This window comes from Chanodichthys erythropterus, chromosome 16 (genome assembly GCF_024489055.1).
Source record: "Chanodichthys erythropterus isolate Z2021 chromosome 16, ASM2448905v1, whole genome shotgun sequence".
Lineage (NCBI taxonomy): Eukaryota > Metazoa > Chordata > Actinopteri > Cypriniformes > Xenocyprididae > Chanodichthys > Chanodichthys erythropterus.
The window spans coordinates 37,335,782-37,363,400 of NC_090236.1; the positions used below are offsets into that span (position 1 = coordinate 37,335,782).

At 37.6% G+C, this 27,619-nt stretch overlaps 1 protein-coding gene across 1 annotated transcript; it reads left to right on the top strand.

Moving 5' to 3' along the window:
- Nucleotides 1-1,774: 1,774 nt before the first annotated feature.
- Nucleotides 1,775-19,808, top strand: mmp14b (matrix metallopeptidase 14b (membrane-inserted)). Its single transcript, XM_067362985.1, has 10 exons — nt 1,775-2,294; nt 10,911-11,059; nt 11,499-11,621; nt 11,961-12,268; nt 12,723-12,884; nt 15,126-15,292; nt 15,377-15,515; nt 15,613-15,763; nt 15,846-15,961; nt 17,847-19,808. The coding sequence occupies exons 1-10, from the start codon at nt 2,208-2,210 to the stop codon at nt 18,332-18,334; spliced, it is 1,890 nt and encodes a 629-aa protein (XP_067219086.1). The 5' UTR covers nt 1,775-2,207; the 3' UTR covers nt 18,335-19,808.
- Nucleotides 19,809-27,619: the final 7,811 nt, after the last annotated feature.

Here is a 27,619-nt window from a genome sequence, read left to right on the forward strand (position 1 = left end):
GTTCACTGCATCAGCTGCATAGGAGACTGACAGAGAAGAGGAAAAATGGTTGAATAAAATCATTATTTTTGTTTTGTTTTTGTGCACAAAAAGTATTCTCGTCGCTTCATAACATTAAAGGGTTAGTTCACCCATTAATTACTCACCCTCATGTCGTTCCACACCCGTAAGACCTTCGTTAATCTTCAGATTACAAATTGAGATATTTTTGATGAAATCCGATGGTTCAGTGAGGCCTTCATAGCCAGCAATGACATTTCCTCTCACAAGATCCATTAATGTACTAAAAACATATTTAAATCAGTTCATGTGAGTACAGTAGCTCAATATTAATATTATAAAGTGACGAGAATATTTTTGGTGCGCCAAAAATACAAAGTAACGACTTATTTAGTGATGGCCGATTTCAAAACACTGCTTCAGGAAGCTTCGGAGCATAATGAATCAGCGTGTCGAATCATCTGTTCAGAGTGCCAAAGTCACGTGATTTCAGCAGTTTGGCGGTTTGACACGCGATCTGAATCATGTTTCGACACAAAAGATTCATAACGCTCCGATGCTTCCTGAAGGAGTGTTTTGAAATCAGTCATCACTAAATAAGTCGTTATTTTGTTTTTTTTGGCACACCAAAAATATTCTCGTCGCTTTATAATATTAATACTGAACCACTGTACTCACATGAACTGATTTAAATATGTTTTAGTACATTAATGGATCTTGAAAGAGGAAATGTCATTGCTGTGAATGCAGGCCTCACTGAGCCATCGGATTTCAACTAAAATATCTTAATTTGTGTTCTGAAGATTAACGAAGGTCTTACGGGTGTGGAACGACATGAGGGCGAGTAATAAATTACAGAAATTTTCATTTTTGGGTGAACTAACCCTTTAAGGTTGAACCACTGTAGTCACGGTGACTATTTTAAAAATGTTTTTACTACTTTTCTAGACATTGAATGTGGTAATTATGTTGCTTTCAGTGAAGGATTAAAAAAAACAACTCTTGGATTTCATCAAAAATATCTTAATTTGTGTTCTGAAGATGAACGAAAGTCTTACGGGTGTGGAACGACATGAGGGTGAGTAATTAATGACATGGGTGAATTAACCCTTTAATGGGCACCATTGACTTCCATAGTATTTTTTCCCATATGGAAGTCAATGGTGCCCCACAACCGTTTGGTTACCAACATTCTTCCTTTGTGTTCAACAGAAGAAAGAAATTCATACAGGTTTGGAACAACATAAGGGTGACGATGATGACAATTTTCATTTTTGGGTGAACTACGATATCCTAATTAAAATGCTCCCAATCTAAAAATTTGCTTCCTGTAAGCCTGAGTCAAAAGAAATGAAGACATGTTTTTCTATAATGGTAGGGACTTTCAAATGACTTCCATACACACTCATACTTAATTCTAAGACTGTCACAATAACAAAGCCCTGGCATTATGCACATATTTTTCCATTCAGTCAGATAAAATTTATCATTTTGTCATGCTTGTTTTCTTTAACAGTGTTTTGACCTGTCATGCAAGTACCACAAAACACCAAACGAATGTCAAGCAAAACCATGAATTAAAATTGCAAAAGCTAAACAATAGGATAGTCAGGGTGGGGGAAAAAGCTGTGGCAGTATTTTCTCTGTCCACAAGGTCGAGCCAACCAAAGCGGTTGAAGATAGTCAGCAGCAAGGCCATCAGGTTCGAGCAGTGGACGGCAGCGGGATGGGCTAATGTTGACGAGGGAGGGCTTTGGCTTTTCAGGATCAGTTTTTGGCAACACCTATCGAGCGACCACGTCTACAGCCCGGAGAAAGGGGCTGCTGTGCATATGAAACAGAAGATTTGAATCAACTATCGCAATGAAAGAGAATTAAGACAAGAGATATTTTCCAAGGACAACTGTTTATATTTACACCGCGTTCTCTTCATGCAACATTTCAGCGCGTAATGCATAAAACAATATGAGTTTATGACTATAGAGTTCCAGTCAATGCGATTCAATCTATAGCAGTAGAATTGTTTACATTTTGAAAAACTTCAGTATTCTCCCTTTCTCCTGGAGAAATCAAAGTTCGCGTCGATTTCGTACCACAAAAGTGGTAGTCGCTAGTCTTTTAAAAAGCGTGGTTATGTTTTGACAGTTACAAAGAGCAGCCAAACTTTATAAAGAGTAATTATCGTGTTTTCAACAAAGGACTGAAGAATGAGTTGGAGCGGGTTGACGGAGCTGTTGCTCCTATTATTTGTGTGCGCGCACAGATCGTCCTCAAAACAAGACACGAAACCTGAGGTGAGTATCATGCATTATTGTCGAGACGATGTTTATCACTGATAACAGATGTTTTATCTTGTGTTTGGAGATCACAATGCATATTAGAAGCTGTACAGAAATCCATATAAATAACATAGTCTAACAAATGTCAAAAGCAAACATACCTCAAAGTAGATAAAACTTTCTTTGGCAATAGTTACTATTCATCACTAGTATAATACATGCATGGATACGCTTGACCTGCATTGAAGTAGGTCAGTGCTTGATATAAAAAAAGATTGTATGAGATAAGATTCATGCTCAAAGATGTAGGGAGATTAAGAAATAAGGAAATCAGGAAACACAAAATTATATTTGGCATGAAGAAAGAGAAACTTTTTTTTCGCATTGTGGCATTAAGCATCTCCAATTTTCATTTAGAAGCACAATAAAATCTCATTCACATTAAAGATTTGTATATATTTGTGTGTTTAAATAAATGTTAAAATTTGCTTTTATTGGCCGATATATTTGTGCATCTCTAATATATATATATATATATATATTAGAGATGCACCAATATATCGGCCAATAAAAGCAAGTTTTTACTCCATCGGTCGATAGTTTAAAAACAGCCGATATTCAGGGCCGATATATCATGTTAATCAAAAGAGGGAAGGAATATGCACTGAATTTGTGCTTTGTGTAAAGAAAACACTAAGAAATTAGTATGATATTCAATATTAATAGTAATTATATGAATTAATAACATAGTTAATATGTGTTAATATTAATTTGAGTAATGTTTATGTTTATTACTGATACCAGTTACTCTGAAACAAGTTGATGAAATGGAGAGAATAAAGTTTTTGTTTGCATTTCTTTCAAAATATAAGAATTAAAAATATAATGGTTAATTAATAATTTTAATGAAACAATCATTCATTTAAAAGAAGGTATTAAAGGCAGAACCACCAAATTATCGGTATCGGCAGATATTAATCTGCGCATCTCTAATAAATAAATACATTTTATGTCTAGATCTTATTTCACCCTTCATCTTTAATTTATGCTGCTGATTAAATCAATAATCAGTCATTTTGAGAATCTTGTGAGAAACAAAATAATGTCATGATGCAAAACAACTCAATAGTGCTTCATAAAATATAATGTGAAATGTTTTCAAGAGATTTACCCAGTTGAACATTTGAAATGGAAAAGGTTTAATTTCTAGATCTCTTTATAACTCATCATTCCCTTTTTAACTCTGAAAAGAAGAGTGAAAACCAGAAAGGATTATATTACAGTGTGGATGTTATTAACATGGCGAGGTTCTGAAATCAACTCTTTATATGGGAAAGCCTTTATCAGCTGACAGTCAGCAGCATTCACAGATGTTTAGCTTTTAGTACCTCTGATCTCTCTGCTCAGTGATCAAAGTAAACACTCAGAAAATAGGAGAGGAGTGGAGGATTCTGAATTAAGGTCAAGTGAGACACCGCAGAGATTGAAAGATGCTGAGGATGCAAAAAAGAACGACCAATTACCACAAGAAAACAGGAAGGAAAGTCATGACTGTAATGTGGTGGTCAGAGGGTGGATGGTTATGCTGAGGATGAGTTTGGGGGGAGGTTTTTTTCTGCTCCTATAAGCTGCGGGATGTAATGGATGACATCTGTCCTTAGTTATGGTCAAAAATGAGGAGGTAGAAAACTCCATATGGACTCTTTTGTTCCTCTCTTTGGCTAACAGGAAGTCATCACAATCCTGCAGGAAGTTTTCCTGATTTCTTAAGGATATCCTTGCGCTATAGACTCATCCACATCTGTGGTTTTGAACAATATTAGTGTTTATATCCACACCTCTTTGTGTTGTGAAAGCCAGACTATGGTTAAATACTCCCACACGAACCTCTTAATGCACTTCTCGTCATTGACAGCAGCAGACAGCGGTCATGGATAAGTCACCAGATGAGTGCTACTACATTTATTAAGAACTTCCAGGGAGTTTTGCATCAGAGTACTTTATTGGGATGTGTATTTGGCCACAAATATAGCTAGTCACATTCTTTTTTAGGACAGAAGCAGAGGAAATGGCCAAGGGATTTTCCGTACGGCCTTGACCACACGGCTTTAGAACAGACGTGAGATGATGCCAACAGTTAGTGATGTAGTGTCAAAGTGTAAGGAAGGAAGTGGGATGTTGAAGGGGGTGGCATGTTACAGAAAAGAGACACAAAGAGATGGGAAAAAAATGGGATTGATCTTTTCTGGCAGGAAATGTGGTGGGGTGTGAATGATGCAAGTCTGCATAAAGAATAGAAGTTACTGTAGGCTGAAAAATGATGTCATTTCAGAAACGATAGAATAACAGAGAAATGAAAGGCTGAATTGGACTACAAATTGTCCAGTTCCTGTGTCGCTTCAGGCCAAACAACCCACAGACTATTGCAGTAAGAAAAAGATAGTTTCCAACTGCCTTTCCTATATATCCAAGATCCCCTAATGTTCCTATTATGCACTTTCCATTTAAAAATATTATTTTTCCCATCATCAAACAGCCAAGTGCTCCAGGTGTAAAAATTTGACCAGTTGATCCATAAAATACATTGGCTGGAAAGATGATTATAACTGTTATATCTTCAGATTTTTCCATTCAACAGTATTCATAAAAAATAATCATTGAAAATAAAACCATAAAGACCACAGAACCACAGAAGAAAATCATTTATTTCCATTGAAATGATATGCAAGGAATTTAGGTGCATGAATCTGCATAGTACATTTTTTTTTTTCTCGTGAAACAAACTCCAGTCCAGTGACATTAAGCATTTTTCTTTGACCATCTCTCTCTTGATACATTTAGCCAGCTGTTGAGGTTCATTAACGTAACCTGAGCAGCTGAACTGCATTTTTATGATTTGGCTTCACTGGATTTGGATTCACCACATGCTCACCCAGATTCTGTGTTATTCCATTGGCCCAGGGTAAATGGAAGTTGTGACTCATTTTCCCTTAAAATTGCATGTCTTTCTCTCAAGTCTCTCTGATTTTACCGTGCATATGCGCACAAACACAAAATGGTGCCTATTGCTCCTTTTCTTACATCAGAAAAGGTATTGCATGCTGTCGTACCTTTTCAGGCATGTGTCAAGCAAGCTGTTTGTTTGTTTCCATTGCATTGGAAGTGATTTATTACACCCACCTGAAACCACCCTGGTGTGTAAGGGGAGGTGATTTTTTTCTTTATAATAAAAATATAGAAATGGGTCAATGAATTCACATTGCATGATTTTCAAAGTGGTCAGATCACTGTTCTTTTCATACTGCACGACTATCTGGGGTAGCATTCAGTCGCTGCTGTGTGCACATTGCATGATGGATCGGCGACATGAGAATCGCGACACTACGCAAACTACGTTTCACAACCAAACACATGCGAGAAGTGATAAGGAAATAACGCAAGGTCACAAGTGAGACCGCGCGAGACTGGAATTGTTATTAAAAATGGTAGCCCACAAGAAGCTGCTTTTGCTATTTAGCATGCCAAATATCTCACAGGCGTCGGCGATGCATCGCCGATTCTCTCAGAATGCATCTTTGATAATTCACACTGCGTGATTGACAAGCACCGATTTGCCTCAGATTTCGGGCATTTGTCAGCGGTTTCGCGAGTGAAAATCGGGGCTAAAATCGTGCAGTGTGAACTCTGCATTAGTCGACCAATATTTTATTAGTCTGTTAGTCGCAGAGAAAAAAAACCTTGTGGCAAAGTCACGCAGTCCATGAGGGACAGGCGGGTCTTTGTGGTAATTACAGTATGTCGGGTAGGAAATCCAAACATTCGCCTATCATCCATTGACCTCATATATGGCTTGTCATTTGAAACATGGCTGCTTGCTCTAACGTTAACCTAGATAAATGTGCGCTATTATTAGGCACATATACTTTTTTTCTGACAATAGCGGAAACAACTTAAAATACTCAATTTTTGGTCATACAGATAAGAGTAATACATAATTCAAAACTGTACTTTTTTTATTTGTGTAAACTCACAATAACAAGAAAATGTGTCTTTGTAAAATGAAGAAAGCAAACAGGATGCGCTTTCTGCCGTCTCGGCCTCCCTGAATTGAAGCGTGTCACAAAAATGAACATATAGGCTACATGCCTCACAGCCATGAGAAATATATCAATAGAAAGCTTGAAATGTCTACTTTTAAATGAACCAATTCAAACTGAAAAGAAATACTCTTATGTAATCAGCATGAAGGGTGCATTTCTCTCTATAGGCGCGCCCACCATACTGCGGAGATGGCGAGTCAGCATCGTCAACTTCATCTTCGCAGCCGAAGCTGACTCAGAAAACACTAGTTTATTAATAAATAATTAAAATGTCTCCTTGCTATCCCCCCCCAACACTCAATCATTACTTTTGCTGGTGCTTTGCTATATTACGCCTACATACATTTTAATCAATCAATTGACCCTTCTCAAAGACCTGCCCCCCTTAGTTACTGTTGCTTTGTCCGATAAGCCGTGGCGCTGTCACGCCACACAGAGTGAAAAATACATCGCAGAGCATAGAAGAAACTGACAACACGCCGACAGACAAGACAGAGCAGGTTACTTATGATATTAAACAAAGTCCCAGCTTTCAAATTGAGAAATTCGAAAAATAAAAACCGTTTTGTGGCTCTTTAATGTGTCGTGACAGATCGCTGTAGCGCCTCAGCTCAAGCGGCTCGTGAACAGATCATCTCGCCCTACTAGTTCATTTATAGCATCAAATATACATGAATGAACATCAGAAGGTATGTTGTTTCAAACGCAGAAAGACGTCACACCATTTTTCAAATTCAAGTCCACGAGGTTAATCTAACTCCTGACTGCTTTGTCAGACAAAATGACGGATTCGGTGTTATGATTGGTTAGATCACCTGTCAATCAAACTCCCGGCGAAGGGTCAGTTATGGTTTAGTATTATCCTCAGTATATATTTAAGTAATCAAATTAATATAAATGTGCAATTAGTCAACTAAAGGCTTAAATGAAGTGACTAGAAAAATCTACAAAAAATATAGAAATTGGTCATTGAAATAAGTGTGGATCACCTCATAGAATTACAAATACAAGGGACATCACAGTTATTTCAAATGATAAAACATTTGCTATTTTTGGGTACTTACAGGTACAAACCCAACATAGATATTTGCCAGTGTAAGTATTCCCGAGTACTTTGTCTTGATTCTTAGCATAATGACATAATCATAAACCAGTCATCTTGTAAAACTGGCACCACCACTTTAGCATACCACAGAAGTCAAGGATGGCACAGCCAGTAATTCATGCAAATCTCATGTCTCCAAATTGTATTTATAACTCAGCGGAAGAATGAGTTAACTTTTCTGTGAAAAGTTAAAGATTACTTTTCACAGAAATGACTTCCTCTATGAGGAAGACAGCAAGTACTTGCAAACAGATGGAGACTCTGCCAGGATGGGGTTGAGTTCCAATTTCGAACTTGTTTTTGAGAGATGCGAGAAAAGTTGTGCAACAGCAAAGAAATCATGCATGATGTTTGTCCTGTTCCAGTTAATTTCATCCATTACAATCTCCACCATCCCCCCACCAATCCATATCCCATGAACAGCCTTCTTTCCCTCATATGGATATAACACACTGAAGCTTTGTTTGTGCTGTGGAGGATTGCGAGTGAGTCACAGGCAGCCAGAGAAACTGCACTATTCACTGTCTGATGATAGTAAGGAATGGAGAAGCATTGTGAGGACGTTAGGGAAATACAGGCTGCTGAAAAAATAGGCTGCAGGAACTAAATAAATAGATGAATAAAGAGGAATAAAGAGTACGAGAAAAACAGGAACTTCTTACAAAAAAATAAATTTCCAGGATTACATCAACTTGGAATACATGCTCTGAAGCATCTGACTGTGGACGTAATCACATCAGCGGCCAAAACACACTCTCAAAAACACATTCAGCCAGAGAGCACCATTATAGACATAAAACATGCTGATCATGCTGAGGAGTCTTTCTGTTGACACTTTACTCACAAAGACCACACAAGCTACGACAGCCAAATCATATGATCCACATGTTTTTCTCAGCTGAACGAGGGTGTACTGAGGCCCCACAGGGTGTGTCTGCATTGTTGCCCTTCATTCCTGAAGTTGCATGTGAGACACAGTGGTGGAGGAGGTAGGGAACGGGGGATTACGGGATAAAGGCTCTGTCTCTGAGGTTTCAATGGTATTAACCAGAAATTCCCTGGGAAATTACTGACTGACAGTTTGGTTTAACTGGAGACAGTATCTCGTCTCCCTGAGGGAGTCACAGACAGATAACATTTCACCTTTCATTATCTCATCTATCATCCTATATTGCTTCAAACAGAAGAAATGCATTTGTGTCGTCACTGGTGCAGTTTCAAGACAGAGATAATGTAGCTTCTTTCTTGAGCCTCAAAGGAAAGCAGGGTCATAAATCAGTCTGGACACATACTTGATATATAGATTTGTTTATATGCATTTCTTTTAAGTGAATTTTGAATAGAGGCACTGTTACAGTGCGCTTGTGTTTCTTGAACTGTGGTAAAGAACCTCGCCCTCGTTACAAAGCTATTGATTCAGTGCAACTGCTAAGCTATGTGCTGTATATACCATATCTTTATACGAAAAATCATTTTCTTAATCAGTATTTTGTCTGGTTGTTCAGTAAAAGAAAAGCTAAACGTCCTTAAAAGAAGTTAACATTTGATTAAAGGCTTAGTTCACCCAAAAATGAAATTGAATTACTCACCCTCATGTCGTTCCACACCTGTAAGATCTTTGTTCATCTTTGGAACACAAATTAAGATATTTTGATGAAATCCGAGAGGTTTTTTGTCCTATACTAGCTGATACTGAGAGATGAATGTTGAATAAAGTCGTTATTTTTGCGCACAAAAATTATTCTCGTCGCTTCGTAACATTAAGGTCGAACCACTGTAGTCACATGGACTTTAACAATGAATGTGGTAATTTCGTTGCTTTCAATGGAGGATAAAAAAATCTCTCGGATTTCATCAAAATATCTGGTAACATTTTATTTTATAGTGTCATAGTTACACGTTACTACATGCTCTTACTATAGTAATAACAGTAAATTATGCATAATTACAAGTAACTAACCCTAACTGTAACTCTATAGTAAGTACATGTAGTTTATGTAGTAGTTACATGTAGTACTCAGTACTTATTTGAGTAATTACAATGTAACTACTGCACTGTAAAATAAAGTGTAACCAAATATCAAAGATGAACAAAGGTCTTAATTAATGACAAAAATTTCATTTTTGGGTGAAGTAATCCTTTAAGAATTAAAATTGCATAAAATAATAAAAAATAGAATATATTGCAAATTAAGTTTATTTTTACTTATTGGCAAATTGCGTTTTTCTTGTTTCATAATGAATACATTGTTGAAATGGGGTAAGAGAAATTAAATAAAAGTTTGGGGTCGGTAAGACTTTTTTTTTAAAATGCTCAACAAGACGGCATTTATTTGATCAAAAAATGTTATTAAAACTAAAAAGAATGGTTTTCTATTTCAACATATTTTAAAGTATATGATGGCAAAGCTGAATTTTCAGCATCATTACTCCAGTCTCTCAGTGTCACATGATCCTCCAGAAATCATTCTGATATGATTTGCTGCTCAAGAAACATTTCTGATTATTATCAATGTTGAATATTTGAAACAGCAATTTTTGTAACAGTCTTTACCATCACTCTCACTTTAAAAAATGTTGGGTTAAAAATAACCCAGTGATTGGGTTGTTTTAACCCAGATGTTGGGTTAAATGTTTGCCGACGTGCTGGGCAGTTTCATTTAACTATTGTTTAAAAATTACTATATATCTAGCTTAAAATGAACCCAAAATAGGTTGGAAACTAAAATCAGACACATAGTTACTAGTAGAGACAAAAATAATAATGAAAAGGCTGCTTATTTATTAATAAGCAATTTAATGTTTGTTTAATTATTATTCATTAAACTTATTCATAAATGCTAATTTATTAAACATATTACTAAATGTTAATTTCCAACATACTTTAGGTTCATTTTAAGCAAGCAATGCAATAATTTTTAAACAATTGTTGAGTTAAATAAAACTACCCAACAGGTTGGGAAAAAATTTATCCCAACCGCTGGGTAAAAACAACCCAGTTGCTGGATCTGTCCATTTTCAACCCAAATTGGGTTGTTTTTAACCCAGCATTTTTTATAGCGATTGACCAACTTTCTGGCCCCAAACCCTTACTTTTGAAAGCTAGTGTGTTCATTAAAAACAAGTCAATTCTTTTTTACTTCTCAAATTTAACAATTTGGTTTACAATTTACTGAAAAAAAAAAAGACAAATTAAGGATTAAGAAAATATTTTTTGCAGATACCTCTAAAAAAACGAATTAGGTAAAAGGGGACACTTTAGCAACTGATTTTAATATTGCAGCCATACAACAGATATGCATGGCAGTATGTCCTCATGCACCTCAACATAAAAAAAGGAAAACATCACTTTAATATCTATTCATATAGTTGTAAAATTAAGTTCAGTAATGAATTTTTTTTGTCTCTCTTTCCGTCCCGTTCTAGGCATGGCTACAGCAATACGGTTATTTGCCACCTGGTGATCTCCGCACACATACGGCCCGCTCTCCTCACTCCGTCTCCTCTGCCATCGCTGCCATGCAGAGCTTCTATGGCCTGACAGTCACTGGCAACATGGATCCCGCTACTCTAGAGTAAGTCAACTACCCACATGCTTGAAGAGACAGCAACAGTATATTACCGTGTAGTGTAATTAGTGCTGCCATGTGGAGGATTGCATTTCATTCAAATAAATATGTATGTTAATGACAAAAAATAAGTCTAGATGATACGTTATTTCCTCCATGTGATCCATCCCGCATTTTCTGAACACCTGTGGCTAGTTCAGGAGATTCAAGAGCTTATAGATATCTCTGTGGAATTATTTTGGCCCATCAGTTATGCGGTTGTTAGTCATGGAAGGAGAGAATGGAAAACTAGAGCATTGTGTCAGCAGTCCTCCACTGGTGTGCAATGAGGCACGGAAGATGTAGAATATATGAGGACAGAAATTAACGGCCATCCTGTCCAAAATCACTGAAATTAAATCTGTTGTGCGGTGAATGATCTAATGTATTGGACTTTGATTGCCAGGGCAATGAAGAGGCCCCGCTGTGGCGTCCCAGACAAGTTTGGAGCTGAACTGAAAAGCAACCTGAGAAAGAAGCGCTATGCAATCCAGGGACTGAAATGGGATAAAAATGAGATCACATTCTGGTAAGAGACAAGCTTAACCCTACTCTGCTGGATCAATAAAGGAGAAGTGCATTTTAACTCTCGTCCAAACCATTACCAATTAATTGAGGTTTGCTGTCATAAACGTTTAGATATGGCTGTGGCTATGCTTTAGTAAATACGCACTACACTTATGGAAAAGTCATCTTTGGCCTTACTGTACGATTCTGCTCCACTGCAGCCGGGGCCAAAATTCCTGTGTGACTTGTCTGTAATGTAAATCACTTTCTCTCCCCCTCTCCTTTCTATATTCCTCTTTTTCCTATGGCCTACTTTTCTCTGATTGCCTCTCCAATCCACCCTTTCTTATCTCTTTCTCAGCATACAGAACTACACGCCTAAAGTTGGGGAATACGAGACGTTTGAGGCCATCAGAAAAGCCTTCAAAGTGTGGGAAAGCGTCACTCCTTTGAGATTCCGAGAGATCCCTTACAGTGACATCAGAGATAAGGTTGAAAACTTTGCAGACATCATGCTCTTCTTCGCCGACGGCTTCCATGGAGACGCCAGTCCGTTTGACGGTGAAGGAGGCTTCTTGGCCCATGCTTACTTCCCAGGCAATGGCATAGGAGGAGACACGCACTTCGATGCAGCAGAACCTTGGACCATCGGCAACCGCGACTTGTTGGGTAAGGAGCACAACCACCAGAAGTTAGGGAATGCCTCCCTGGGTTCTCGCTTGTTTGTGTCAGTATGGATGGCGGTTCTTGTTTAGACATGAATAAATTAGCTCTAATTATCTTAAATCTGCTTGGTTTGAATATTTGAGTATAAGAAAGAGGAAGGCAAGTCCAAGCAAGTGTTTTTTTTAATGAATTGCGTTGAATCAGCCTTACCTTTTCATGAGAATGTTTGGAATGTCTGTATCGGAAAAGCTTTATTCATTCTTTGATGTTTCCCTGCTGTGGACCGAATGCCTCAAAACAAGATCTGAGAGAAAAAGAATAATAACTCTCAGCAGTTATTCTGTGCTATCTATTCTTAGCGTCTCAGAATTGTTGTTATTAATGTGCACTGCTCAATTATACAAAGGTTAGCCAAATCTGTCCTGTGCTGACATGGTTCTCGCTTACTTTCATTCAGGTAATGATGTGTTCCTGGTGGCTGTGCATGAACTGGGTCACGCCCTGGGAATGGAGCATTCAAACGACCCATCCGCCATCATGGCTCCCTTCTACCAGTGGATGGACACGGAGAACTTCGAGCTTCCCGAAGACGATCGTAAAGGGATTCAGCAGCTTTATGGTAAAACAGTTAATATCATCACAAATGTAATTGTTAAACCACACCAAAGTTCTGTTCAAGGCAGGGTTATCATCATTAACTAAAACTATTGTTAAAAACATGTATGTTAAAGGGATAGTTCACCCAAAAATGAAAATTATCCCATAATTTACTCACCCTTAAGCCATCCTAAGTGTATATGACTTTCTTCTTTCAGTCAAACACAATTGGAGTTATATTTAAAAAAATGATCTTCCAAGTAATGGTAGTGAATGGTGCTCGAGATTTTGAAGTGCATCCATTGATCATAAACGTAATCCACACGACTCCAGGGGGTTAATAAAGGCCTCCTGAAATGAAGTGATGCATTTTTGTAAGAAAAATATCTATGAAATAAAGCTAAAATAATATAAAATATGAGTTTTCATTGAAAAACATAAGCCAATGGAAAATTAGAAATGTTACCATGGCAATTAACTGAAATAAGATTCAGGGTTTGTTTACACGACAATGATGTGGAAACGTTTTTACTTTGTGTTTTTCACGTACAAACGACAACATTGTCAAAATGATTCCCATTCACACAGATCCGCAAAAACGACAAAAAACACTGTTGTATTCATGACAGGCCAGTAGTTGGCGATGTCACTTTGAACACGTAATATGCATGCGCAGGATGTCACCGTTTTCACAAATTTGCTTTTTTGTAGTTTACGGTATCTTTTTCAGAAAAAACTAGCACTTTGAAGCCAGTTTTCAGAAGTTCGCATTTTCAGGCCACCAAAACACGTTATTGTGTAAATGAACAGCCAAAAACAGCCAAAACGCATACGTTTGTTTTTGTGTGTGTAAACAGCCCCTCAGTTAAATCACTGAAATTAATAACTGTAAATAAAGAAATACCTAAAAATGAACTAAAACTACAACAGAAATAAAAATAAATCAAACCTAAATTGTAATATTTAAAACAAACAAAAATAAAATTATAATACACTAATAAAATGACAATAGCACATAAAATTATTAAAATTGTAACAAATTGAAATGAAAACTGAAAATATAAAAACAAAAGCTAATTCAAAGTGAATAAAAACTATGATAGAATATTAAAAAATACTAAAAAAACAACAACATGGGTTTAATGGTATAGATAGTTACTCTTTCTCACTTAATTCAGTGTTAAAGAAACTATGAAAATGTTGATAATCATAATTTAAAGTTTTACAAACAAAAATAGGTGGCTACATTACACAAATTAGCTAACTGTATATAGCTATTTAAGAGGACAATATCTATATAAATCAACTGTCATTATCATACCATTTAATTCTGCAATCAGATCACTTACAAAAACAAAACTAAACCAGCATTAGCAAATTATGCTGCTTTGCTTTCCAAAGCTTATTCGTTTTGGATAAAAGCTAAAATAACACATGCAAATGCAAGTAAGCTGATTAATCATCAAATTGAACATTATACAATATATAATGAAATCGGTAACACTTTATTTTATGGTTTACTTCTCACTTTTAACTAGTTGCTTATTAGCTTGCATATTACTAGTATATTGGTTGTTTATTAGTACTTATAAAGCACATAGTAATGCCTTACTTTATTTTGCATGACCTTATTCTACATCCCTTAATTGTACTCCATACCTACATTTAAAGGAACACTCCACTTTTTTTGAAAATAGGCTAATTTTCTAACTGCCCTAGAGTTAAACAGTTTCGTTTTCGAATCCATTCAGCCGATCTCCGGGTCTGGCGATACCCATTTTTAGCATAGCTTAGCATAGTTCATTGAATCTGATTAGACCGTTAGCATCTCGCTCAAAAATGACCAAAAAGTTTTGATATGTTTCCTATATTTAAAACTTGACTCTTCTGTAGTTACATTGTGTACTAAGACCGACAGAAAATGAAAAGTTGCGTTTTTCTAGGCCGATACTCATTCCGGCGTAATAATCAAAGAGCGTGCCTTGCAACCATGGAGACATTTGTGAGAGATGCTTAGTACTTATAAAGCAAGTAATGCCTTATTCTGCATGACCTTATTCTCCATCCCTTAATTCTACATTTAAGCGCTACACAAACTACTTTACTAACTATTAATATGCAGTAAATTAGGAGTTAATTGAGGCAAAAGTTGTAGATAAATGTGAATATGTGTTCCTTATACTTAAGTGTTACCATGAAATCTAAATATAGTGATGAACATATAAATATTGACCTAAATCACTAAGCTGAATTTTCTCTGCAGGACCAAACACGGGAGGACGCCCTCGACCACCCGTCACCCCTCAGACCCCTCATCACACTCCGTATCCCACACCATACAGGCCCGGGGGACCTAGCTTTGGTCCTGACATCTGCGAGGGCAATTTTGACACCATTGGCATTTTCAGAGGAGAAATGTTTGTGTTCAAGGTACTAAAAGAATATTTGCGCACATATCAGGTTGGAGATCATGCAGTATGTGTTTTTGTCACGATTCCTGTCCCTGTGTTTTAGGATAAGTGGTTCTGGCGCGTTCGTAATAATCGGGTTATGGAAAATTACCCCATGCCAATTGGACATTTCTGGAGAGGTCTGCCTACAGATATCAATGCTGCCTATGAAAGAGAAGATGGGAAATTTGTTTTCTTTAAAGGTACTTGTAGTCTCCCATCACATGATTTCCATGGGGGAAAAAAGGGCTTTGGCTTTAATAAGCCAAAGTAATATTTTTCATCATCTCTGGGTTGCAGGGGATAGGCATTGGGTGTTCACCGAGTCGAATTTGGAGTCAGGTTACCCGAAGACTCTGAGAGAAATGGGTACGGGTCTTCCGAAGGACAAACTGGACGCAGCCCTCCTCTACACGCCCACTGGCTACACCTACTTCTTTAGAGGAAACAAGTCAGTAGCTTTGATATCCCATAATGTAAAGCATGAGCACAAAGGGAGCTTAGATCTGAAACTATTTCTTATCTTCAATCAGATATTATCGTTACAATGAAGACACGCAGTCAGTGGATCCAGATTACCCCAAGCCTATAAGTAAATGGCAAGGCGTCCCAGACAACATAAAGGCTGCCTTCATGAGTCGAGATCAAAGTAAGTGCTTTGCCGCCTTCTGCTTTTTTTAATCAACCTCTAGTCTGTGCGCTTGAACTGTTCTAGCTTCCACTTCACAAAGTAATTTGATTTATAAGCCTCAGACATGTTTGTTCTTTATATGAGTATGCTGTCAATCAGACACAGGCACTAACTCAAGAAAACACTGCTCGTAACCTCTTACTGTGTCTTAAACATACACAGCACATTTCCATTGGCTTTATGCAATTTGTCTATCCATACAGAAAGCAAAAATACTGCATATTATAATAAAATAGCCAGTCAACTGTTATCACAGATTTGAATAATGAGATTTCTATTTCAAATAAATGTTGTACTTTTGAACTTTCTATTAATCTAAGGGTACGTTCACACTTGTCATGTTTGGTTAGATTAAAACGAACCCTGGTGCGATTGCTCGGTTAGTGTGGTTCACTTGAGTTTAACCCTGGTGCGCACCAAACAAGCGAACCGAGACCGCTGAAAAGATGGGTCCATTTCCAAACGAACTCTGGTGCGGTTCGAATGATATATGAACGCAACACGGAACAAAGACATGTAAACAAACCAAAAACAGGAAGACAAGACCCTAAAAAGGACAGAATCCTCACGCATGTCGGTTTTTCTTGTCATGAACGCACCCTAAGAAGAAACATTAAAAACAGTCGTGCAGCTAAATATTTTTGTGGCAGTATTGACAATAATAAGAAATATTTCTTGAGCACCAAATCAGCATATTGACGTTGTGACTGCTGAAAATTCATCTTTGCTATCAAAGGAATAAATTCGATTTTATAATAGATTTACAAAAAGATACAGTATATACTTTTTGAACACATTACTATGTTTTTGAAATAAGCCTTTTATGCTCATCAAGCCTGCAATTATTTGATCTAAGATATAGATAACAGTAATATTGTGAAATATTATTACAATTTAAAATAATGGTTTTCTATTTTAATATACATTAAAATATAATTTATTTCTGTGATCAAAGCTGAATTTTTAGCATCATTACTCGTCTGCAGTGTCACATGATCCCTCAGAAATCATTTTAATTTGATGATTTATTATAAAAAAAAAATATATATATAAAAACAGTTAAGTTTTTTTATAACCTGTGATATTTTTTTCACATTCATATTTAATAAAAATAATAACAGCATTTATTTAAAATTGAAAGATTGGGGTCAGTATTTAAAAATAAATAAATAAATAAATAAATAATACTTTTATTCAGAAAAAATGTGTTAAATTGATAAAAAAGTGATAGCAAAGACTTATATTCCTAGAAAAGATTTCCATTTTGAATAAATGCTGTTCTTTTGAACTTTTTATTAATCAGTGAATCCTGAAAAAGTATCGCAGGTTATAAAATAATATTAAGCAACACAACGGTTTCCAACACTTATAATAAATCATCATATGAGAATGATTTCTGAAGGATCATGTGACTGAAGACTGGAGTAATGATGCTGAAAATTCAGCTTTTCATAACAAAAATAAATTATATTTTAAAGTATATTAAAATAGAAAGCCTTTTTTTTTCACAGTATATTTCACAGTATTGCTGCATTTTCTGTATTTTTGATCAAATAAATGCAAGATGATAAATAAAAGATTAATTAAAAACAGGAAAAGTTTTTAAAAAATGTATCTCTCATCTCATTGTGCCTTGTTAGGACACAGGTCTGACAAAGTGGCCTATGTCATTTCCTGACTCCCATTCCTTCCTCTTTCCCAGTATTTTCATGCATCCACTATCCTGTTTAATATAAGAGAAGAAATAATGACTGTAGTTTATTGAATTAGTTAGGATGTAGGGCTTTGGGCCAAAGATTACTACTATTGTACTATCCTGACCTTTTCTCTCTTAAATTCACAGGTTACACCTACTTCTACAAAGCCAATAAGTACTGGAAGTTTAACAACCAGTTATTAAGAGTGGAGCCCGGATACCCCAAGTCTGCACTTAAAGACTGGATGGGCTGCCCTAACGAGGACTCCAATACAGGTGGCGGTGGAGGAGGAGGAGGAAGTGACCGTGATCGTGAGCGTGAAAGGGAACGCGAACGTGAAAGAGAGCGTGAAAGGGAGCGTGAAAGGGAGCGTGAACGGGAGCGTGAACGGGAGCGTGACCGCACACACGAGGAAGACAAGACTGAGGAAGAGGGCAAAAAGGAGGAGACAGAGGTGATCATAATCGAGGTTGAAGACGCACCCAGCAGTGGGGCAGGAGCAGCTGCCGTCGTGGTGCCGCTAATGTTGCTGTTCTGCGTGATCCTTACGCTCGGAGCACTTCTCTTCTTCCGCAGGTACGGCACACCGAGACGCTTGCTCTACTGCCAGCGCTCCCTACTGGACAAGGTTTAAACGTTTAAGAAGGGATAATGGAAGAAAGGGAAGGGGAGGAGAGGAGAGAATTGAGAATATGGAAGAAGGGGACTTACTAGCAAAGCAAAACCAAAATGAGAAGTCTAAAAAAATGGTTTTGGTCAAAAAGGGACCCTTTGTTGTTTACTTTAGAAATGATGCCACTCAGACAAATCTCTGCATTTTTATATTTTGTAATTAGTGGACTTGAACGTTTTGCTTTCACACCTGTGCCGAGCTCTTCCTGCGCGCCGTACAAAGGCATACGGTACTTGTTTTTCCCCCCGTGTCACTTTCACTTCATCTCTCGCCTCTTCTCTCAATGTCTTTCTCTTCTTTCCCTTCTGGTGTAGAACATGACGCCAGCTCATCGCTGTTTGTTTAGCCGTTTGTAAATGTCATTTTTTAAAAGTTGTGATTGTTGTTGTATGTCTGACTCATTGTGAATTCTTACCCACTGTCGAAAACAGCGTTTGCCCCAATCAGAAGACTTTGTACTTATCTCAGGTTGCAGCCGATGCTTATTACATTTTGCATTCCATGCAACCATAATAACAGAAAAGTACCGCTGCCAGGTACAACCGTGGTTTTTGGATGTGGTACCATGGTAAAGGGTCCTCACAGTGATGGGAAACCTGGAAAAAATAACATTTTTTAAAATTATTAATTGTAAAATATCACTAGGAAAAATGTAAATCTAGTTTTAAAAATATTATAAAATATAGTCAGAAATTGATGTAATTTCTGTTTGTAAATTTCTTCCAGGATGCATGAACTAGAAAAGTCAGTCAAAAAAGTGCTGTAGTACCATATAAACACCATAGTGCATGAACCATGGGACCACCATAGTGCTTCCATAGGCACCAGATATCATGAAACATTATCTGCATTGGCTCATGAAAGGTCATTCTTTTAACTAAACCAACACAGGGTCTGTTTCCCACCCCATGTAACTCCCAACTCAGGTTAAGAATCCAAAGTCATGTGCCATTCCAAAGATAATTGATACTTATCCCACTAACAATGCCTGCAAAGCTGTGCTGTCTGTCTGTGTCCTTCAGTAGTATGGCTTTTTATTGTACTGTATTTTAAATAATTACCATTATTGATAATGATGATGTCGTTATCATTATGATTATTACTATTGTTATTGTTCTCCATGTCAAGAATGTGTTTTTTTGATTTTAACAATTGTCATTAAAAATGTCCTGCTGGACAGGCAATAATGTATGTCTTATGAAGTGGCCTTAATTTGGGGGAAAAGTGAATGGGTGGGTTTGTATTTTTTGAAATGAAATAAATTTTAAAATATGAAAAGGACATTTTCACTGCTTGTGTTTACAATTATTGATAACTTGTGGTGCTTTTTTAAAATTGGAATTTTAAAGTTGTATTCAAAAAAACAATAATGATAATAATATTTAAATGATGATGATCATGATCTAATAATAAATTGTGCTTGTTTCAAATCTTTTTTTTATGTTTAAGTCAAAAAATAAAATATTTTGTAAGTTTTCCTTGCTGTCAGATTTTCCTTTTTTTGACTTTCAAAAGCTGCGTCCTGACCCTTCGCAGGGAGTTTGATTGACAGGCAATCTAACCAATCATAACGCCAAATCCGCCATTTCAGTCAGGAGTTAGAAGATTAACCTCGGTGGAATTGCAACCATGAAGCACTTGAAAAATGGTGTGACGTCTAAATATAAATGAACTAGTAGGGCGAGATGATCGGTTCACAAGCCGCTTGAGCTGAGACGCTACAGCGATCTGTCACGATACAATAAAGAGCCAAAAAACGTTTTTTATTGTTCGAATTTCTTAATTACACAATTTGAAAGCTGGGACTTTGTTTGTATATATCATAAATAACCTGCTGTCTTGTCTGTTGACAGTGTCCGTCTTAGCAAAGGGTCAATTCAGAGGCTGCATCCTTCGAAAGCCGCGAAGATTGGAATGAGTGTTGTTAAATGCGACAGTCTAGCCTACGGAGGATTGTTCTTGTTGCCTAGCAACTGTATGCTGCCGTTGACGAGTGGCAGTAACAGTACTTGACTTTTTTTGAAAGTTATATTAAACTGTCCGAAAACAAAACAATAGTTCGCAAACTGTCTAAATATGTTCACCATGGTCAATTTCTGTATATAATAAAGAGTAAACTATTTATGTGACCTGTGCTGAGTCGGAATGTGCACAGGCTAATTTTGAGCTACAGGCAAAAGAAGGGAAAATGTCAACTTTTGTCAAAATTGAGGTTTTTCTGAATTCATTTGAGTTCATTAAGCCCTCGTCTAGCGATCCCAATGCGGAAATAGTAATTAAACATCTAAAAATGATCTTTATGTGTACGTTACTGAGAGGAGTACCTTTCCTTTGACCATGAAAAATGGCGTCTTTCTCTGCTCGCTTCTGGGCGAATGGCGCTTTCCTCTCAGCACAAGTTTGCTGTCGTTGTAAAGCACAGCATTCCAACTTTATGAATATTCATAGCGAATGCTCGATGGCATGAGTATGAACCAATGAAAACTCATTCAAATTCATGCTGATGTAAACAAAACGATTTTAAATCGCGCTGACTGACTGAGAAGTTTGAACACAAAGACGCCTCAGAAAGCGTGCGAGCACGATACATAACACACAGGAATACAGGATTTCAAAAATCTGTCTTGGCAATTATTCAAGCAAACATTATCTGTTATGTCTTAAGTTAAGGGAACTGTTACGACTACGCAGGCATGAAACAGAGTGAGAATCCAAATGAAAGCACCAACGTTTAATAACATAAGGGGTAATCCATAACCAGGAGTAATCCATACACAGCAGAGAGCAACGACCAACAAACAACAACATTTAAATAGACACGTTAACAATGGGCTGATAAGGGACAGGTGTTGTTGGTATGATGTCATGGTAACTAATGAGGGTAACTATAATGACATACAAGGTACAAGGCAAAACAGGAACCAAAACACAGGAAATAAAGATTGAAACAAAGAAAACTAAGATTACACTTCAACATAAAAGTCCTACAAAACACAAGACAACACAGGGAACGTGACAGGAACGTTTGGTTAACTGTTGGGATGAAAAAAATCTGATGTGTAACATTATATTATACCCAGATAGCACACGTACGTCTGCAAGACGTCTGTTAAAGATCACTTCATCTGGAAAGCATCTGCTGTTTACAAACATCTAATAGACGTCTTTAAGATGTCAGTTTTACATACATTCTAAATCATAAACATCTTAAAAACGTCTTCTAAACGTCTATTTGACATCTGACAGGATACGTCCTATAGATGTATTCCAGATGAGCAAACACCCTAAATAATACGTCTTCCAGACGTAAACACGCACATCAAATGACGTCTCCGAGACGTGTGCAATCAGGGTATCCGTGTGATACAGTAGATCCTAAATGGCTAAGGCTGTCTGTTTCAATTATGCTAATCAAACAATTGTGGAATCATGGGGGAAAAAAGTTGAATATATATATTTTTTCTATAGATATGGGTTTTGAGTTGCCTGGAAAATCCAGCCTCACTGCTGTACCAGCGGATGAGTCTGGTCGCCATTGAATCAATTTGATTTCTAGGGCGGAGCAAATCTGAGCAAACAGGAAGCAGAATAAACCAATCAGAGAAGGGCGGATATGACGTTAGCAAAGCGACAAGAGAGTCAACATCGAAAAGTAAATAATTAATGTGTTTTTGGTCATTTAAAACTAAATTCAGTTTTAAATTCAGTTGTCAATCTTTGTTGATATTGAAGGGACTTTCGCCGCACTAGAGTGACGCTGTTTTTGTCACTGAAATAAACGAATCTGATTGCACGGTACGGTTTGGAGTTGACTCGAGGCGCGATGGAGGGCGGACTGACCAGACTGATATATCTTGTAGAAGATATATCATTCTAGACTTGCCAGGCAAGGTTTTGACTTGATTTGTGCCAAATTTGGTGGTATTATAAGGGATGGTTGCAATGTGATTTTGTTTTGGAACCTTCAGAAAATTTTAACTCGATTTTTCTCAAAACTGATTTTGCTGACTTTGATCGACTTCGTTTTTTGTCTGATTCCAATGTCTGATTCATCATGTCATTTTGAAGGTGTTTTAATAGAGAATGTGAAAATAACAATAACTAATTTTTGAAAATTTGCTCATTGCGACTCATTTTCCCTGGACGGTTCACGTAAAATTACATCTTAGTACGATATAAGTCGACATTTGAACTGATTTAAAGTTTTTATTTTTACATTTGTATCATTTGATATTTGAGTAAGTTGAAACCCAATCCTTGCATTTAAGTGTAATTTAGCAATTTCACTCCCATAATGAATTCTGGGATAGGCAAGGCCATGAAGGATCCGTCTGCTGTATCCTTCACTGCACAAGAAATGAAGGACTGCATTTGGAGGGCACATTTGAAGGAGCCTTCAATTTTTGAGCCTTCATTGCACCACTGACGCAATCGCCCTTTAAAGGATGCAGCCTCTGAAAATTTATGTCAACCAAACATTTAAAAACTGTTATAGTCATAGCTGAATAGTTCAACCAAAAATGAAAATTCTGTAATCATTTAAACACCCTTATGTTGTTCTAAACCTGTATGACTTTTTCCTCTGTCAAACACAAAAGAAGATATTTTTAAATATTTCCTTATAATGGAAGTCAATAGTCACCAAAACATTCTGCAGAAAAAAGAAAGCCAATCTTGTTTGAATCAACATGATGACAGAATTTTTATTTTTAGGTGAACTATCCCCTTTAGTGTGTTTGTTTAGCCCACTCGCTCTCTTGCACAACAGCGAGGTGAAGGAAATGTATCTGTGTCCTAATCTCCAGCTGCTCCTCTTAACCTGCATCCGAGTCCAAGACTTCTTGCCTTCCTTGGCCATATTTTCTAAACTGCTCTTTACCTCCCTGTAAGTAAGAAGCATATCTCACATTAGCGCATCTCGTTTTGCTCCTCAACTTATGGCCACAGAATAAGACAAACATCCTACAATTTTCAATTTTGACGCCCCCACATAAGCTTATTTCTTTTGCATAGAACTGCCTTTCTTCATGTCATTTCGATCCATACTTCTTTCTCCTCCCTTTTGCTGGCACTCGGAAACACTTGGCCATATAAATGGGACGGAAAAAGCAAGCTAGATCCAAGGATTAAGTGAAACCAGGAATGATTATAATTCTGCAAACCCTTTTGGCACTGTTCGCAAGGAAACATATCTCTGTTATAATGCGAGCGTGTGCGTCTTTGGGAATAATTACACTTCCAGATACTGATTGAGGAACAAGTGAGAGATGACACTAAATTCAGTGTGCTGGTATCCATTTTAGTGAAGACAGCCGAATGTATTTGCTGTTCGGAATAAGAGTCTGGAGATGGATAATGTTTTGGCACTCTGGGTCCAGTCACGAGGCTTCGGGGAGGCGGACGTTCGGAGGCCAGCGATCAAGGAGAATTCCATCAACAACATCTGGAATCCAAACTGCCTTAATACCAGCACACTGCAGGAGAGAGAGAGTGAGGAAAACACGGCTTATCTGTGCACACACTGTTGATGTAATACAAATGATCTTTCATCTTTTTATGTCAAAACATAAATGTGCAATACAATCTAATAAGATGTATTATAGTATTTGTGAAGCACTGTTCCTAAAGGAACTGACTTTAGTATGTATTTCAGCCAAAGCGTGTCTTGCTACACAAGTACTCAATCTATTTCACTCTCTGCACACATTTAAAGCAAGTTCAATCTTTTCCCAGCTGATTCTGCAGTATGAAGAACAACCTCAGCACTTTCTGCTCTGCCCACAATTCCCTCCATTTCTCTCTCTCTCTCTTTCTCTCCAGGCAAGTAGAGTTGAGTTTCCTCAGTTTCTGCTAAGTGACTTTTTTTTTTTTCTTCAACAAGGCTTACTGAAAACATTAGCAGCACCACAAACATTTCAAGTCTCTCTCTTAAAACACATTCTCTCTTTTTTGAAGGTCTCTGGGTAAAGAAGAGACTTGCGATCCATTTTATGTCCTCAGCGCTCTGATAGTTTGTGTGAAGTCAGTCAGATGCTATTTAACACCCCTAGGCTGTGTCCACTTTCGTCATGGAGAGAATTCCTGTCTTTCCAAGCCTAATGAGAAAACAGACAGACTTTGAAGTGTCAAGTACAACGGATTTAAAAATGTGAGGGGGGAAAAGTATTTTTGAAATAAATAAATACCTTTAAAAATGCTACTTAGCAAAACTTTCTTTTCATACAATAACCCTGTAAAGATTTTTTTTTTAATTAAAGGGGACCTATTATGGCCCCTTTTTGGTGTAATTTAAGTCTCAGCTGTCCCCAGAATGTGTCTGTGAAGTTTCAGCTCAAAATATCTCAGATAATTTATTATACCATGTTGTAAATGCCCATTTTTGAGTGGAAGGAAAAACGTAAGCCATTTCTCAATATGCGTACTTGTCTGTACTTGTGTTCTTGTGAAACGTCATCAGTCGCTGCCCAAGTACTGTTCCAATTCAAAGTTTGCCTCTAGCCAAGTTCAGTTCAAATCCCCGGATGTGTTCTTGATCCGCTCCTTTTATCGAGGATGCATCGAGAGGTGACTTGTGCAGACTTGAGACAGCCAGGTATCCCAGAATGCATCTCGCACTAACCAGCAAGCGTCAATAGTAAAGGAGAAACCCCGCATAATTTAAACATATTACTGTTATTATGTCATGATTTGTAGTTTTAAGAGTTTTTCAGGTGAGAATGTGCTGGTTTAAAGCTCAAATTTGTGGTTTATTGATAAAGATAGCGCATTCCTGACAATTTGATCTGACGTTGTCGGAGTTGTGAGATCCAGGCGATCACCGGACGCTCAGCGCTCATGTGCCCAGCCGAGAGCAGCCTTACCTCGGCTAGTCCTTCTGACGTTTGCCGCTGGCTCCGTTTTGGCTGAGGGCAACTTGACATTTCATAACTTTATATATGGCTATTTAAATTTTGTATCCTACTAAAGCACTGATTTTATACGCTTGACTGAATTGTTTGCTTTATTTCTTATTTATACCTTTTATAATGGCTATTATTGATCATTAAAACTGACATTTAACAAAAAGAGACAGGGTTGTGTTTTATGTTATAGCCTATTTCCTTTAATTACAGTGAAGATAATCAGAGTATGCACAAATAGTATTGTTTAATATTTTTGAAATGTAAACGAAAAGAGGCAGGGTTGTTTAATATTTCGTTTTGTTATAAATATATGCAGACATTGCAGATAATCAATCACTCGTTGTCTGAGGCTATTAATATGTTTTGTTTGTTTTTTAAATAAAACAAAAAGGGGCAGAGTGGTGTTTTATAACACATTTCGTTTTATTGTTGGCTAAAAGACATGCAGAGATAACCGGAGAAGCCAGAGCGAGCTGAGTGACGTTATCGAGTAAGTTACGCTGCAGTTCCATTTGCAGAATCACCGGACTTGTGTTCTCCCGTCCACGGGAGTTCGTTCTCCTGAGTCGAACTTGCCAAGTCCTAACTACCAAGGACGCGAGTCCGAACTTTGCGAAATTGGTTTTGAGAAACGCCTGTAATGTATTCGTGCATGTGACTTTAAATGCAAATGAGCCGCTTCTCCCTGCCCCCTTTCCAGGACAGCACTTTTTTCAGCAGCTCATGTCTGCATCAGATACGCGATCATCGCGTAAACGATTGGCCCTCTGGCTTGTCAATCACTGCCGTGACGTGCCTTGTGAGAGACGAACACGGCTGCGCGCTCCAGTAACTTTCCACACTCCACAGGCGCCGCATGCAATGTTTTTGTCAGGAGACAGGAGTAACAACTGCAGATTATGAGTTACCTGCGGTGAGTCCGACATAATGAATCCACTAACATGATACAGCGAATGTGATAAACACTCGTGTTCCAATACTCGTGCACGAGTTTTGGGAGGCGTTCCCCTGAAATGAGCTGTGAAAGAGGGGGGCTGTTCTTACACATGCACTCATTTCAAAAAGTCTTTGTTTTCTCAGTCGACAAAAAGATCCTATTATCATTTAGCACCTTTAATTGTGAATGGGAGAAAGTGAATATGTTGGAATACGCCCCACCTTCTAAGTAAAAGAGCCAATCACTGATTGATAAAGTCATTGCGTCACTGCAGCTGCCGTTAGAAGCCCAGTGAAACCTGAGACTCGCGCATAGGACTGCACATGCGCATTTGCTCGTCTAGCCTGAAAAATACGCTTTTTTAACACTATTTGTGCATAAGAAACAACATTTATGAGACAGTTCATGTCAGATTTTGTTGCTGATTTGAAATATGTTATTTACTTGTGAGTTTGCCAAGCAGTTTTTGAGATTTCATTATTCCCCCATTCAAATAGATAGGACTTGGTCTTGAATGCCCGAAATAGCTGACCGGAGGCATTGCAAATATGGCCGCCAAGTGAACAAACTATAGCTGCATACGAAATCGTGTACTGATGAGTAGGTACTGCATTTGAATTTAAATTTACTTCACAACCATTGAAAAAGTATGTTCTATATGTAGTATGAATGAATTTGGACATACTACATCCTCCATGTTGTTACGGTCACATACGGGTCAGTCCCTTCAACTGTGGCCTCATGGGATAGTAAGGAAGTAGTAAGTCATTTGCAAACTTTTCGCCTGTTTTTCCGAATACTTTGAATTCTGACGTACTCCTCTGTTCACATAGCCTGACTTCGTCATACTCATATTCTAGGCAGAATGTGAGTCTGATACTGCTCCATTGCACTTGAATTATGGGGCGTGACTGAACCAGTAAAAAAAAAAACCTCTGCACTCAATTGGATAGACCTACAACCAATCAGAGCAACGCAGTAAGTGACGTATGTTGAACTTGTACTTAAACTTTTGCCGAATCCCGTTGGAAGGACGGCAAACACATCTTTCCCATTGACAAATGCCTTGATTGCGTTTGTTCGTCTTTTAAAATTAATGCGCTGTCGATTTCTTTTATTACAGACGTGATAGCGGAATCTAAACATCTTACTCCAGCTGCAGTCATCGTTGATGAAAACCAATTCAACCCAAGCGCTCTTTGATGACGTGGATGGTTACGTAACCGCAGATAGCCTGTCCATCATCGATTAAAGCCCGCCCGAGCAATTTGATTGGCTCGGCCTTCTGAGAGCCGAGCATAATTACTCCACAATGGATCGAGTCCAGACCGAACTTCCCGTCCAAAAAATGTTGTGGGCGGGGTTCGGGCTGGCACCCAGGCTACTGTTCACATACAGTGCCCAAGG

Excerpts from the sequence above, each read along its gene's own strand:
- mmp14b (XM_067362985.1), top strand. The coding sequence starts at position 2,208 with ATGAGTTGGAGCGGGTTGACGGAGCTGTTGCTCCTATTATTTGTGTGC. Across the intron at positions 11,060-11,498 it reads ATGGATCCCGCTACTCTAGA|GGCAATGAAGAGGCCCCGCT; the intron begins GTAAGTCAACTA and ends TTTGATTGCCAG. Across the intron at positions 12,885-15,125 it reads AGGGATTCAGCAGCTTTATG|GACCAAACACGGGAGGACGC; the intron begins GTAAAACAGTTA and ends TTTTCTCTGCAG.